Source organism: Kogia breviceps, chromosome 8 (assembly GCF_026419965.1).
Source record: "Kogia breviceps isolate mKogBre1 chromosome 8, mKogBre1 haplotype 1, whole genome shotgun sequence".
Taxonomy (NCBI): domain Eukaryota; kingdom Metazoa; phylum Chordata; class Mammalia; order Artiodactyla; family Physeteridae; genus Kogia; species Kogia breviceps.
In genome coordinates, this window is record NC_081317.1 from 92,764,971 (window position 1) to 92,781,011 (window position 16,041).

A 16,041-nucleotide genomic window follows, 5' to 3' on the forward strand; every position below is an offset into this window, starting at 1 on the left:
AGGACAGATCTAGGTGATCCAATATGCTTAGCATAAAACCAGAAAAGGCAAAAGGACAGAAGAGAGAAGAAATACTATGTAAAATTAATTTTAAAATATGTAACAAAATATATATAATGAAAAAACTATCAGTTTTCAAGAATAAAGAAAAACTGTGCACACATTCAGCACAAGTGAACATTGGTTACCTATAAAAGGAAAAAAAAAGTTCAGATTTTTTTGCTTTTTTTAAATACCAGAAGGCAATGGAATATCATATATTGCTTGTTACCCAAAATTCTTAGGATGAGCCAAGATTTTTCATATATAAAGGCAACAAGCATCTTTAGATAATTAAGTATTCAGTGTATAAGGACCCATATACTCTTTCTGAAAGGAATTACTAGAATTAGGATTCTGTATCATATGAAATCAATGGAAATAAAGATCTTAAGAATGATAAAGATGTGATGTGAAAAAAAGGGTGGTGAGCCATGAACCAGCACGTGTCAGAATGAATGCCAAAATAGTTGTAATTAATGTGTTTCTGAAACAATGCAAATTGTTAATTGTTAAAAGAGATTATTTTAAAAAGATCTTTAAAAGTCTAAATGATTAAAATTAGGAAGTATACACATGCAAACTATAAAAAATGATATATTTTTGCATGAAAAAAATTGGTGGAGATATATGCACAGGTGAGTTTGGGGGGATGGTGAGGCTGTAGTTAATTTTTTTTTAAATTTTGCTCATCTGTATTTATACTTTTTAATTTTTTTTTCATGCTATGAGCATATACTAGCCTTGGAATAAGAAGATAAGCCAAACTACTTTTTTTAAAAAAAGAAAAAGAAGACAATGACTTAAATATTTAATGGGAGTTGTTCCAGATTATTGGTTCTTCTATTAGCGATCTGAGAGGGCTAAGTGCGGTGGGGGGTTGTCCTACAGTGTTTGTGGTAGCTGGCCTTGTTATTTAGGGGATGGCTCAAGACTTCAGGAAGACTAAGTGGATGTTGACAGAGCTGGTGATCATAAAAGGAGAGCCAATGGGAGAAGATTAAGTGCTTCACTTGTTACGGGTTTGAGCTCTATGAACTACTGTGATGAGGCTCTGACTAATGGTGGTAGTGGCCAACTGCAGGAAATGTGGAGGATTTAGGAAATTGTGGATGCCGCCTACAGTGTTATTGTTGTTGATATTTATTTCACTTGAGGCCCTTTTCCAGGAAAGCCATCATCTGGCCTTGGTCCTGTCGAACTGGCAGCTGTCATTGCTGGACCAGTATGCTTCGTCTGCATCTCACTCATGTTGATGGTCTATATCTGCCATAACCGCACTGTCATTCACCATCGAGTGCCAAATGAAGAGGATCCTTCATTAGATCGCCCCTTTATTTCAGAGGGTACTACGTTAAAAGATTTAATTTATGATATGACAACATCGGGTTCTGGATCAGGTAATGTATTTGTTTTTTTCTTTTTCCTAAGATGTCTTTTAAAAATTAACTGTGTTATTTATTAGTTGGCTAAGCCAGTTGGCTTAGTATGTTAAAACTTGGGATAGTGTGAATACTACGCCAGCTTTGAACCTAATAAAGGTCTTTAAGCTAGGTCTGTATCTGACCACGGCTAGTTTAGTAAGGACAAATAGAACTGACTGACTTACTTGAGCAGTAAAAGTAAGTCACCTTCACATTTGTGTAACTTTCAAAACATTCTCACCTTCTCATGACTCTGTGAGAATAAGGACAGTTATTCCTCTGTAGCTGAGGCTGAAGTTCACAGATGTTCAAATAATCTGCAGTTTACCCATTCCCTTCAGGACTGTTTAGCAGCTTTATTTTTGTATTGAAAGCAGGCATGACGAGAGTATGTTTGGAATTGTGAAGGTTATTTGCTTTTTCAACATTAAATTGCTGTCTCTGGCTCAGGCCTAGTTTTTTTATTAAACTAATGAATTTTTAGTCATTTTCTCACTTAGAAAAAAGTCTGACCACTTTGTTATTTAATATAGCTTTATGGATCCATGGCCCTTCTGGTATTTGCTTTTCTCAGTTCTCTTTGATTTTTGTGGGATCAGAAATAGATTATCTAATTACCTGAAACAAATTTTGGCATAGCAATCAGTGCTTCATATTTAAATCAAAAAGGGATTTTTTACTTTTTCTTTCATGTGCTTTGGAAGGATACTAAGATAAGAAGACTCCTATCCTCTACAGTATTGTAATTTGACACTTAATTCCTAGCCAGGAATTAAGAGATCTAGATTCCAGTGCAAGCTTTGTCATTGATTGGCTGTCTGATCTTGGTTAAACCATGTTTTCTCCTTGGGCTTCTGTTTCCTCATCAGAAATATGGGACAGATACTGTTGATAATAATACTTAAAGTGGTTTGTTAGGACTTTTAAATGCGATGCACTGTCCTTTAAAAAGTATAAATTAACTTCAAATAAGGGCTAGATTCATGGATAAAAAGATTTAAAATATATGTATAATGAAAATTTCATGAATTTTATAATCAAGTGATTAAAGGAACTTTATTGGTTTTTTAAATTAATTAATTTTATTTTTTGGCTGCATTGGGTCTTTGTTGCACACAGGCTTTCTCTAGCTGTGGCGAGCGGAGGCTACTCTTCATCGCGGTGGCTTCTCGTTGCGGAGCACGGGCTCTAGGTGCGTGGGCTTCAGTAGTTGTGGCACACGGGCTCAGTAGTTGTGGAGCACAGGCTTAGTTGCTCCATGGCATGTGGGGTCTTCCCCGACCAGGGCTCGAACCCTTGTCCCCTGCATTGGCAGGCAGATTCTTAACCACTGCACCACCAGGGAAGTCCCTGAAGGAACTTTAAAGCAGAAATTGTGACTGGGGGAGGAATATGACTCTGAAGCACAAAATCACATCTGATGATACAGAAAGTTCACATAATGACAAATGTCTTTAAGGGAATGAAGGTATATTCATGTATATGTATGTATGTTTATTCATTTAAATATGAAGAAACTGATTTCATGACATAAAGTTTTCTTCTGCAGAATTTGGCCTGTACATATTCAGTAAGTGAGTTCTGCCCATGACTGCTAGGATACATACAGGCTTACGGTGGAGCCCGGGTCTCTTAAGGCAGCCTTTAGGGATCCTTGTGACTGTTGTGAGGAGGGAGGCAGTGACTGGCTGGATTGAGATGGAGCAGCCTTAGTACTGAAGATGTGACAGTCTCTGGGCAGGAGTGGTGGAGGAGCAGAGAGAGATTATTTTAGGGTTCCCCTTTGATTCTGAGTTAGTTCAAAGGGTTCCCAAAGAATATTTGGCTCATTCTAGAAGCTAACCTGGACCAAAAAAATATGATAAGGGCCAAAGTCACAGAAAATTAGGGTGGCTTTAGATCATTTGGAATTAATCCCTTGGTCTTGCTCTTGTTGTCACACTTACACCCAGGGAAATCAAAGCAGCTCATTCCACTTGGCACAGTGGTATGTATCAGGCCTCAAGGAGAGCAAGCCTACCTAAAGGATTAAAAGAAATTGCTGTCTGGATGGCAGTTTGTTTTTGAATAAGAATATATTTATTTACCTTTTAAGATACAGATACGAAGTAAAGAATGGAATTGTAGTAAAGAATGGAATTGTTCTTTTTCCATTTTATCTATATTTCTAGATCTGTCAGGGACCCAGCTCTATGGTCTGAAAGCTTCTCTCCCTCCTTTCATGCCTCCTTTTACACCCTGAAAAAACTTGTCTGCATTGTTTGCCAGCTCTGTGGCTTTGGGCAGTTAGCTGATGTCTCATGCCTGAGTTATTTCATCTTTAAAATGAAAGTAATGAACCCTGCCCAGTGTACCTTACTGGATTGTTGTGAGGTTCAAATGAAACGAGATGTTTGTGTGAAAGCACTTAAGCACTTGGTAGATTGTAAAGTTATATCCAAATGACAGGTGTTATTCTCATTGAAAAGATATTTGGAAAAAAAATCTGATATACAGTATGAATTTGCTGCATTGTACAAAAAAGCTAGTTTAAGGCCTCCTTCCCTGTCATAGTTTATTCTGTGTTAATGGCTTTCAGATTTATCCAGATAGAAGCTATCTTCTGCTGAATGACAGCAAAAATTCCATTGCTCTTCCTTCTATTTATTAAAAAGCCTGAATGCCATTTTATGAATGGGACTCATGCCTCTGAATAAGTCAAATGTCTGTGTATAATATCCTTTTTAGTTCTTTCACTTATTGAGGAAAAGATAAAACATGTGATGAATTCAAATGTTTATTACTCAGTACTATGACCATAATTGAGGAAAGGCCCTATCTCTCTCTTTCAAAGACTATACTTTTAACTTGGGAATTGCAGGGAGACAATGGAGAGATGGGTTCTGGCACCTAGCTCTAAACTTAAAGCTAATCTTATCCCTGTTGCATTTATTTGAATCACAGGTTGTGCATCTGCCCATATTTAAGCTGTCATTAGATTGCAAAGTATGTGGGAACACGCACATGTGTGCCAGATTTATTTATTTGGTTGTGCTGGGTCTTAGTTTTGGTAGGCAAGCTCCTTAGTTGTGGCACACGGGCTCCCCAGTTGTGGCATTCACGCGGGATACAGCTCCCCAACCAGGGATCGAACCCAGACCCCTGCATTGGGAGTGTGGAGTCCCATCCACTGCGCCACCAGGGAAGTCCCCTGTGTGCCAGTTTTTGAGAGTGTGTGTCTCTTAGGCCAATGTATTATGTCTCATTCATGCTTATGATCTCTTTAATGCATGCATGTCCTTCAGGTCTTATTTCTGTTATTCACTGCATGTAAAGGTGCTTGGACCCTGTTTCCCTACTGAAGTTTTCTCTCAAGCAGTTCTAAAAGGTACAGAAGTAAAGCAGAGAATATAGAGATCTGAATTAGGCCTGTTTATTTTTGTCTTTAGAAGAAAACTATTACTTTAAAAAAAATGCTCAGATTTTCATGTGGGTTATGGTAACCAAATACAGATAATATGATAAATCTAGATTTGATTTTTAATTCTAGTTCTGCATCTAGAATCCAGTTGTGAAGAGGAAGACAAAGACTTTCTTTGTCCTGTTAGGTTTTCTTGACCCTGCGTGAGTCCTGAATGTGTCAGGCATTTTCAGACTTCCCATTTGCTGTTATTCCCTTTCTTCTTTTATTCCCTGCATTTCTAACTTCCAGATCAGCCTCCTGAAATGAACTCTTAAGTATACTTTAAATCTTTAAGTACACGGTGTGGCCCTGTTCAAAGGCTTTAAGAAAATTTAGTAAGTTAATGTCTACTGTAAACAACATAATTAGGAATTGGTTATTTATAATACAAAAGAGCTCCTTGATTTAAATAAGGATTGTTCACAGATTTATTTTTAACCAGCAGTCTCCTTATAAAAACAATTGTTTACAGACTGCTAACTACTTTGCAGGAAGTAGGGAGGATGGATAGAGCAAGGGGAAGGAAGTATCTATTTGAGAAACTTAAAGGTGAAAAGAGACAACTTAAAGATTTAACATTTGGATTTATAAGTATTTCACACCAGAGAATCAAAGAGACCAGATAATTTTATTTACTTCCATTAGTTTAATTTGATCTAGCAGGCAACTCAAGATAGATTATGAGACACAAATTTATGTGTATTAGACTGTATAAATAAAATACTGTAGAACATGATGTACACTGATATTTTGTGTCAGTATAATTTGACAGTTCTTAGTCCATGGGGAATTGGAATAATCCCAAATATAGGGTTACTTAAATTTTGTAGGTAGTAAATACTTTTATGTAAATGCAATAAGTGTGGTAATATTTAAAATTAATGTATTTTATAGTAAGGCAAGTTCAGTTGGTGAGAAAACTGCCAATGTCTCATCACCAAGGTAAGTTACTTGGCATCATTCCTTAAGATATTAGTGTTGCCTAGGCAGCCAGTTCCTGGTACGTAAATTGGTAAATTGCTTGTCTTGAAATGGTTTCTGTGATAATTTTTACTGATTTATTAAAAGTTAGACCAGATGGGCTTCCCTGGTGGCGCAGTGGTTGAGAGTCTGCCTGCCGATGCAGGGGACACGGGTTCGTGCCCCAGTCCGGGAGGATCCCACATTCAGCGGAGCGGCTGGGCCCATGAGCCATGGCCGCTGAGCCTGTGCGTCCGGAGCCTGTGCTCTGAAACGGGAGAGGCCGCAACAGTGAGAGGCCTGCGTACCGCAAAAGAAAAAGTTAGACCAGAATTTACTTCTACATTTCTTGTGCTTACACACTTTTCTCCTCCCATTTGTAAAACTGTTACCAGACTCATCTTTCTGAAATAAGATTTTTAAATTATTTCTTTCCATTCATGAAATGAATGGAAATGTTTACTAGTTCCTCTTCCACCCACAGCTCTCATTGGTCATCTTGAGCCAGGCATTCAGTACTCTTCACATTCTGGTGCAGCTGGTGCAGCTATCATCCATTTCTTTCTTCTACTTTTGCTTGCATATTCCTCCTACCTAAACACCTTACGTCCTTGTCTTCTTTGGTCCTATCCCTTCTGTAAGGGACAGTCTAAATTCAGCTTATCTTTTAAAGCCTACCTTGACTCTCTAGGCAGGAGTTTCTGGATTCTTTTATTGTATTTATTATTTTCCTTTTATCATGAATTATTGTTTTTGCAAATTTACTCTGTATTTCCTCAGTGAGATTGTAAGTTCCTTTAAGGAGTTAAACCTTTCTGAGTCACTCTTTTAACGCCTATCGTGGTGTTAGAAACAGGTACTGATATTGATTGTCTGTGTCGAATACTATTTATTTTTATCTTTAGGTTTACCATTGCTTGTTCAGAGGACAATTGCGAGAACTATTGTGTTACAAGAAAGTATTGGCAAAGGTCGTTTTGGAGAAGTTTGGCGAGGAAAATGGAGAGGAGAAGAAGTTGCTGTTAAAATATTCTCCTCTAGAGAAGAACGTTCATGGTTCCGTGAAGCAGAGATTTATCAGACCGTCATGTTACGTCATGAAAACATCTTGGGATTTATAGCAGCAGACAATAAAGGTCAGTAACATTTGCTTCTCCTTTGAGTGTAACAAAATATATTTAATCCTTTCCACAAATAAGACTATTAAACATTGTCATATTTGATGAGAAATGGATGTTTATCATATAAATTAGACCCATTAAGTAAAACAGAATATATTAGAAGCCTTTAGAAACAGGAACTTCTTAAAAGATTTTCTTGACTCTTGACAACATGTTCCTAAACCTCTAATTGCTTTATAAAATGTAAAGAGCTATTTAAAAAAAGAAAAAAAAAATGGTTACGTGCTTTTGTTAGTTTGGTTCTGTTCTGGGAAGTTAGTTACTGAGGATAGTCATAACGTAGAAAAAAAATTTATAAACTCTAGTTGCCCAGTTTTGAGAGGCTAGAGCTCAGATATGTTTCCTTTTAATCTCTTCCTGACCATTAGGGTATTCTAATATTTCCTAATGACCTTATGAATAGGGAGAGTAAGAATAACTTCTCAGCGTATTCTGTGTTTAAATTGCTAAGGGCTAAATAGATTAATCTTTTAAGTAAACTCACTTAAATAGAGAAATGGTTTCTCCAAAACCACCTTGCCCTTAGTAACCATATGGACCTTTTCTTGCCTCTGGTACACAGATGCTTGAGGCCTGAGGGCAGATCAGATTGCTGAAGCAAGTGAGGAAGCCATGTCAGTAGATAGTCAGCATGAGAGGTGACTGTGAAAAGTGACTTCAGACTGCACTTCATTTACTTTCCTGGCTTCAGTTATATAGTAGTGCCCACAATGCTACCTTTACAGCTTTTGTCAGAGGCTTGTATTGGGTTGGCCAAAAAGTTCATTTGGGATTTTCCATGAGATGTTACAGAAAAACCCAAGCGAACTTTTTGGCCAACCCAGTATTACAACTTGACTCTCATCACACCCACCCTGAATCAAATGTATTTCCCAGCTTTCCTATTTTTTAAAAAAAATGCTGTCATTATCTTTTTTTTTTTTTTTTTTTTTTTTCCGGTACGCGGGCCCCTCATTGTTGTGGCCTCTCCCGTTGCGGAGCACAGGCTCCGGACGCGCAGGCTCAGCGGCCATGGCTCACGGGCCCAGCCGCTCCGCGGAATGTGGGATCTTCCCGGACCGGGGCACGAACCCATGTCCCCTGCATCAGCAGGTGGACTCTCAACCACTGCGCCACCAGGGAAGCCCTATCATTATCTTTTTTAAAGGCCCTAACCATAGTCATCTTTTTACTTCTCTCCCCCTTCCCATTTTCTTCAACAATATTTCTTTGAAATATTAACAATGTTTAATCTCAGTTTGTGTTCACAGGTGATTTTGATTTTTCTTTTTGCTTCTCTGTATTTTCAAATTTATTTACAACAAACATTACTTTTTTTAAACTTTTATAGAAAATTTCAAGTATATAAAAAAGCAGAGAATAATATAATGAACTCCCATCACCCAGCTTCAACAATTATCAGCTCACTGCCAACCATATTTGAGCTCTGATTCCACCTACTCTGCCCCCTCTGAATTATTTGAAGCTAATCCCAGATAGCATATCTTTTCATCCATAAATATCTCAGTTTGTATCTTTAGATTACGGGGAATCTTTTTTTGTGAAACATAACCATACTACCATTGTCAATTTTAAAAATGCCATCAAATATCTAGTCAGTTTCACATTTCTGCAGTGGTCTCCCCGCCCCCCTTTTTTTTAACAATTGGTTATTCACTTTAGGATCCACTGCATTTGGTTGATATTTACCTTAAATCCCTTAAAATCACTAGGGTTCCCCTTTGTCTTTTTTTTTTTCTTCTTGCAGTTTATTTGTTGAGGAAACTGGATTGTTTGTCCTATAGGGCTTATCATATTCTAGATTTGCTAATTGAATTCTTATAGTATCTCTGAACTTGCTCCTTGTATAATTTGAAAACTAGTAGTTAAAATTAGAGACAATCTGATTATTTTATTGGTTTCCTGAAAATATTACATACTTTCTACATATTATTTCTATTGCATCAAACCAGGAGGTGTATAAGTGTGATTACTGCTTTTTGTGACTTAGGGGTGGTGATGGATGTAAGCAGGGATTACCAATAGATACTACCAATTCAGTATTACTTAATTTAAAAACAAAACAAAAGCAGTGATCATAGTCTGACCAAGTCCTTAGTTTTCACTTCTTTCTGTCTTCCACACCATTTAGCTTCTCCCCCAACCCTTAAAATAACCTTTGCATTCTGTGACTCTGGACTTTATTTCTTAATAGGTGTTTTTGTTTTCTGAAGCTCTTCTTAATACATATGAAGGCTCTAATTCTACAAATAGTAATTTCTCCTCAAAGAACTTACCCACAATTTTGCTTTCAAACTCAATGGTAGGTAGTGGTGACTTTCAAATCTGCATTTTGAGGTTCAACCCTTACCCAGGCCCAGCATGTTTTAGGCTTGTTCCAAGTTGTAAACACACTAACCGACACAAAATGTTCCTGCTGCTGTGCCCTGAACTCTTCCCTTTTGCTCAGGCAGCAGCCAAGCTGGTAATGTCATCTGGAGGTTACCATGGGAACTGGCAACCCTGCTGGTTCTTCCCTACACCTCCTTTCTTCTTTGTCAGGGGTTAATGGACTTTGCCTAGAACCTAGCCCCCCCACCCCCTATTCCCCTTTTATCTTTCTCATACTGATTTAATTAATTCTACCTTAGACAACCCTTTATGTGGGCATAGCCTCTAATATGTCCTTCTTCCTTCCACCTCTCTTGTCAGTTACCTCAGAAAACCTCCCATTCTTCCATCTTGCTGTGTTCCTATTTATTTCTTGTATTTGTGAGCCTTTCAGAATTCAGGTATGGTTAATAAGCATGCAGATAAGGCTAGTGATGTACCTGTATCAAGGAAAGGTATAAGTTTGAACAGAATCAGTTTACAAAGTTTATGAAGAAACAAGTTGATAAAGAACTAGTATCATGAATATCTAAATCCTTTTGAAAATACCCAGAAATCTCCTCCAGAATCTTCTGAAAACATTTCATTCCTATTTCATTCCTTAATCTTTTCTAATCAGAATTGCTTTCTTTCAATTAACAACCTTCAAAATATAGAAATTAGTTTATGTCAATCTGAGTTTTTTCTTTTGTTTTACAACTAATGGGGAAGTTCTTATGTGCCATGCATTGTACTAAATGCTTTTTAAAAATCTATTATCCTATTTAAAAAATCTTCTTAGTAGTCTTGCAAAGTAAGGTATTCTTGTTGTGTAAAAGAAGGAACAAAGGCTCATTGGTTAAGAAACTTGTCTGAAGTCATGTAGTCAGTGACAGCCAGGCCCTGATTCCAACCCAGGTCAGAATGACTCCAAGTGTGCATCTTTTAATGAATTGTCCTGCCTCCTAGTATTGTTGTAATACTTTTTTTGCTTTCATGATTTTGTGAAATATATGATTTTCCAGCTACTCCTAGGTTAAACTGGCCTTTGTGGACCAGCCTAGCCTAGAAGCCCAGCCAGAACCTTTACCATGATTCTCATGGGAACATACATTTCCAATTCATGTACTGGCTTACAAATGACCTTTTGGAAGAAAACATATTCCTACTTGTTGAGGTTCAAAATCGCCTTGTGTAAAACTGGATTCAGTCCTAGCCTTTTCTTGTGATATTTTTAGCTCCTGTCTCAGCTTCCCCATGTGTCAGTGATACCACTATTTTTATATAAACCTTGGAATTGTAATCTTTTCTGGCTTCTTTGTGAACAGTATACACAGTCTGTCATTAAAGCTTGCATTTCTCATTTAAGCTCCCTTTCAGTTGTCCAATAATATTCCATTCCCACTAAGCCACACTAGGTTCCAGGTACTTCTCATCTTCTTCCCTCCCTCGTTTCCCTCCCCGCTTCCAGAAGCAATCATTGAGCACCTAACCTGAACCAGGCATTCCTCGAAGCATTATCCCAGCCCTGCTACCATCTGTGTGGACTCAACATCACCATTTTTGAACTATGATTCCATCTCTTTTGAATGGGATTAATTATCCTTGCCTTATCAAGATTAAGGGGCTTACTTTAAGGATCTAAAGGATACATACATGAAAATGTAAGAAAACTGAAATACAAGAAAATATGAAAGAAATATATACAAATTTAAGGTACCAATATATTGCAGTTGTGTGATTCAGGATTGAGAGTAAAGTGATAACTTTTGAATAAATCATAAATGTTCTACAGCCCATCTGAAATATTGTTATTCTACTTGGCAGACAATGGTACATGGACTCAGCTCTGGTTGGTGTCAGATTATCATGAGCATGGATCCCTTTTTGATTACTTGAACAGATACACAGTTACTGTGGAAGGAATGATAAAACTCGCTCTGTCCACAGCAAGTGGACTTGCCCATCTTCACATGGAGATAGTTGGTACCCAAGGTAACTCAAAGCAATCCTGTTATTTAAGCTTTAAATTGCCATGGATCTAATGTCTGTTCAGAAAATTTTTGCAAGAAGTCAGCTTAATTGGAGATATTTAAAATGAGTTTTTAGATGAGAATATTTTACCTTTCTGTTGAAAATCTAAGGTGGAGTTATGAATCTGGGAATTTGTTCAGAGATTCTCCAGTCATTGTAACAATACTGATATTTTTTAAGTTCTTAAAAGTAGTAGCGTTTAGTCTTTCTTGTGATTTTTGAGGATCTTGATTTGGGAATTTAGTATATGTGCAGTACCATATGAAATGTGAAAAAGCTTTGTAAACATCAACATGCTACATAAATGTTATCTGGCTATCTGGCTATCTAATAATTATATTTGACCCTAGGATAAAGAGACTGCATGAGACAGTTTTACAGTTGAAAAACTGAATACTAAGTTTGTTATGAAATTTTTATGCTTTGATTTTTGTGCCATATAAGATATCAGATGCCAATATATTCTCTGTTCTAATGATTATCCACTTGCTACCTGACGACTCCCCCACTCCCAACTTTACAACACACATGCTGTTTTACTATCTCAGCCAGCCCCATCTTTGTAAATTTTGTTATTGTTGATTATAATAGCTTTATTGAGTTATAATTTACCCATTTGGTATACAATTCAGTGGTTTTTAGTATATTCACAGAGTTGTACAGCTGTCACCACAATCAGTTTTAGAACATTTTCATCATCTTAAAAGAACCCTGTAGTTCTTAGCAGTCATTCCCCATTTCCCCCCAAAACTCTTTAGCCTTAGGCAACCTCTAATATACTTTCCGTCTCTATAGATTTGCTTATTCTGGACTTAGCATATAAATGGAATCATACAATATGTGATCTTTTGTGACTGGCTTCTTTCTCTTAGTATATTTTCAAGGTTCATCCATGTTGCAGCATTTATCAGAAATTCATTCTTTTTTATGGCTGAGTAATATTTCATTGTATGGATATACCACATTTTGGGTATCCATTCATCAGTGATGGACATTTGGGTTGTTTCCACTTTGGGCTGTTATGAACATTGTTGTACAAGTTTCTGTGTGGACATGTTTCCAGTTCTCTTGGATATATACCTGGGAGTCGAATCACTGGATCATATAGTTACTCTAAAGATTTGTGAAACTGCCAGACTTTTTTTTCCAAGTGCCTGTACTATTTTACATTTCCATCAGCAGTCTCTGAGGGTTCCAAGTTTTCCACATTGTAATTATTATTTTTAAATTTTAATTATTTTTAAATTATTTTTTAAATTGTATTTTTTTTCCTGTTTTAGTGAGAATACTTCTAGATTAAAATACATAGTACCTGCATAGTACTTTTTCTAGTGGTTAGTATTAAGGTATTATACATTTAATAAGTATATTCCAGTTGATAGACAAAGGAAGTGATTGAGATTCTTGGTTCTTGAATTCGAATATCAGTGACTAGGATTCCTGTAAAAAATTCATAGGGTATCAACAAAGTAGTATCTTTAACCCCCAGTCTTTGAGTATTAGACTTATATTTTTTGAGCATCATCTATTTTCTTTGAAGAAATGTAATTTCAGCAACTTTTTGTGTAATGATTCACTTAAGGTGGTTTAGTAATGGCCCAGGTATTGCGGTGATGGGGGTTGAAATGCTTCGACACTGGGATGGGAGAAGCTTTTGAACCTAAAGGTGAGATTTGTGATTGGTATTACCCTTTAAGCAACCATGTTTAATTTTTTTCTTTCTTTAGGAAAACCAGCCATTGCTCATAGGGATTTGAAATCAAAAAATATCTTGGTAAAGAAGAATGGAACTTGCTGTATTGCAGACTTGGGACTGGCAGTAAGACATGATTCGGCCACAGATACAATTGATATTGCTCCAAACCACAGAGTGGGAACAAAAAGGTATACTTATGGCTACACAGTGATTAATATGTTCTGAAATTGACTTCTTTTCCTTCTCATTATTAGAAGATCTCATGGTCTTGCCTGCTCTGAAACCAAGGTTACCTGACTTAAAAAGGTAACTGCTGATGAAAGGTGGCCTTTCCAGAAAATATTACCATTAGTTATATTAGTTTCGTAATAGTAGCTAATGTTTATGGGGTACCTACTATGTGCCAATCATTTTAATGGGTCTTTTATGTATATCATTTATTGCTCTCTTCAGCTGTTGTGCTGTAGGTAGCCCAACTGTTTTCTTATTTTTATTTCCTGAAAACATGCCTTTCTCTCTTCAGACTTTCCCATGTGCTGTATCCTAGAACATACTTTCTGCTTTTATTTCCCTAACTTGTTAGTTAGTCTTCCTTTCTCATAGAAATCCTTTTCTGGACTGTTAGGTGTCCTTGGCAAGGGCCCTCACTGCATGCTAAACTTGGCCCATTGAGGCACTTAGCACATTATAACTGTCCATTTATTTGTCTGTATATTCCATTGGATCATAAACTGCTTGAGAGCAACCTTGTATTCCCAGCATCCATCACAGTGCCTAATACATAGTTAGTCCTCAATAAATATCTGTTGCGTCTGAGTACTCAAAGGACCTAATTAGGTAGGTATCACTACCCTCAATTCAGAGATGAGGAAACTGCCTTGTGGAGGTTAGGTCATGTGGCCATCCAGCCTCATGGATGGTAAGCTGAAGAGCTGAGATTTGAACCTGGGCATTTCTGACTCAAAAGGCTTTTTGCTCTGTGTATCACAGCATTTGCCACCACATATCTTCAAACTGCTACCTTGGACTTGAATAGAGCCAAACTTTATTCTATGTCAGTCGTATTTGTGATTTATGGATTCAACAGGGACTCTCAGATCTCTTGACTCAGTGTTCTAGGCAGTGGTTGCTGCAGGTCTTTGTGAGTCTTAGGATTTTTGAAACCTCAGAACCATGCAAGGTGGTATCAATAGGAGAATTGGCATTCATTTTTGTCTATTATTTTGTTCCTTGGAGTATGTGTTTTTCCTTTTATCCTGTATTAGTGAGAAGACTTCTAGATTAAAATATAGTACATAGTACATAGCCAAGTAGGTGGTGTACATTAGGACACCTAGGATAGTCAGTTATTACATGTGGGTCATTGGAAACTTAGATCATAAGGCAGATGGCATAAAATTGCTGTTTCAGCTTTTAATGGGATTTGGTTGACATCATTAATTTGCAAACCAGTTGGGATATTTAATATTTTTCTTGAGTCTAATATGATCTCAGTTATGTGTGGAAGGTTGAGCTTCAGAGATCAGACCCAGGGAGAGGACAGGGGTGGGCTGTGTAGAAACAGTCTGAAGGGGCTGGAGGCTGGTGCAACTGACTGCATCTGAGGTTATACACAGAGGAAGCCTTGGCTGCCTTAGAGGCCAGGTGCCATTGTGTGGGCAGTGCATGAGGGGAGGGTTGGGACCTGCCATTATATAGCCTTTTTCCTGGCATGAGCTCTCAGGCAGCAGGACGTAGCCTACACAAACTCTGGAGCAGTCACAATACACACCCCACCCCCACCCCGGGAGTGATCATGAGCTGCCTCTGCTCCCCTCACGTGCTCTGGGGGTACATGTGAGCTGCCACCACCACCAAGAACCCCAGGACCAGGCATCAGCTGCTGCATCTGCACACCCTCTATCAAGGGGATAACTGCCAGCACATGCTGATGAAAGAGGTGTCAGGCATCCATACTAAAAACAGCCCTTGCACCAAAAGTATTAAACCCACACAAGGTACACAGGGACACCCCCATATATAAACAGTTTTCCAAGACCACCATAGATAACTGTTTCTCTTAAACTCACAGAATAAGAGAAATACAAGTAAAGTGAAGAAACAGAGGAACCACTCCCAGTTAAAAGACCATTAGAATTCCCTGGAGAGAACAAACAATGAAACAGACCTCTTTGGTCTAGGGGACACTTGATTTCAAAAAGGAAATAGTGAAAATACTGAAGGAATTAAGAAAGGCTATCAACAGAAATGCAGAGTACTATAAAAAGGAGCTAGAGGGGCTTCCCTGTTGGCGCAGTGGTTGAGAATCCGCCTGCCGATGCAGGGAACACGGGTTCGTGCCCCGGTCCGGGAAGATCCCACATGCCACGGAGCAGCTGGGCCCGTGAGCCATGGCCGCTGGGCCTGCGCGTCCGGAGCCTGTGCTCCGCAATGGGAGAGGCCACAACAGTGAGAGGCCCGCGTACCACAAAAAAAAAAAAAAAAAAAAAGGAGCTAGAAACCATAAAGAGGAACCAAGAAAAATTAGAAAACTCACTTGCTGAGAGAAAAACTGAAGTAAAGGCAATGAATAGCAGAATAAATAATTGAGAAGAACAAGTAAGTGACCTGGAAGATAGAATATGGAAATCACCCAGTCAGGATGGCAGACAGACAAACGAAAAAAAGAGACCTATGGGATAATATAAAGCATGCCAACCTATGCATAATAGGGATTCCAGAAGGGGAAGAAAGATAAAAGGGGATCAAAAATGTATTTGAAGAAATTATGACTGAAAACTTCCCAAACCTAAGGAAGGAAACAGATATCCAGGTATAGGAAGCACAGAGGGTCCCAAACAAGGTGAACTCAAACAGATCTACACAATGACCTATTATAATAAAAATGGCAAAAGTGAAAGAGCATTCTAAAGGCAG

At 37.9% G+C, this 16,041-nt stretch overlaps 1 protein-coding gene across 4 annotated transcripts in view; it reads left to right on the top strand.

Moving 5' to 3' along the window:
* The window catches only part of TGFBR1 (transforming growth factor beta receptor 1), a 67,288-nt gene that overhangs the window by 37,470 nt on the left and 13,777 nt on the right, over positions 1-16,041 (top strand). For 2 of the 4 annotated variants that reach the window (XM_059071002.2, XM_067039760.1), the window contains exons 3-6: positions 1,197-1,439; positions 6,771-7,001; positions 11,223-11,390; positions 13,157-13,313. In XM_059071002.2, the coding sequence (XP_058926985.1) occupies positions 1,197-1,439; positions 6,771-7,001; positions 11,223-11,390; positions 13,157-13,313 (799 nt within the window). The remainder of the gene's footprint in view (positions 1-1,196; positions 1,440-6,770; positions 7,002-11,222; positions 11,391-13,156; positions 13,314-16,041) is intronic. The other 2 variants (XM_059071003.2, XM_067039759.1) reach the window with 2 other exon arrangements.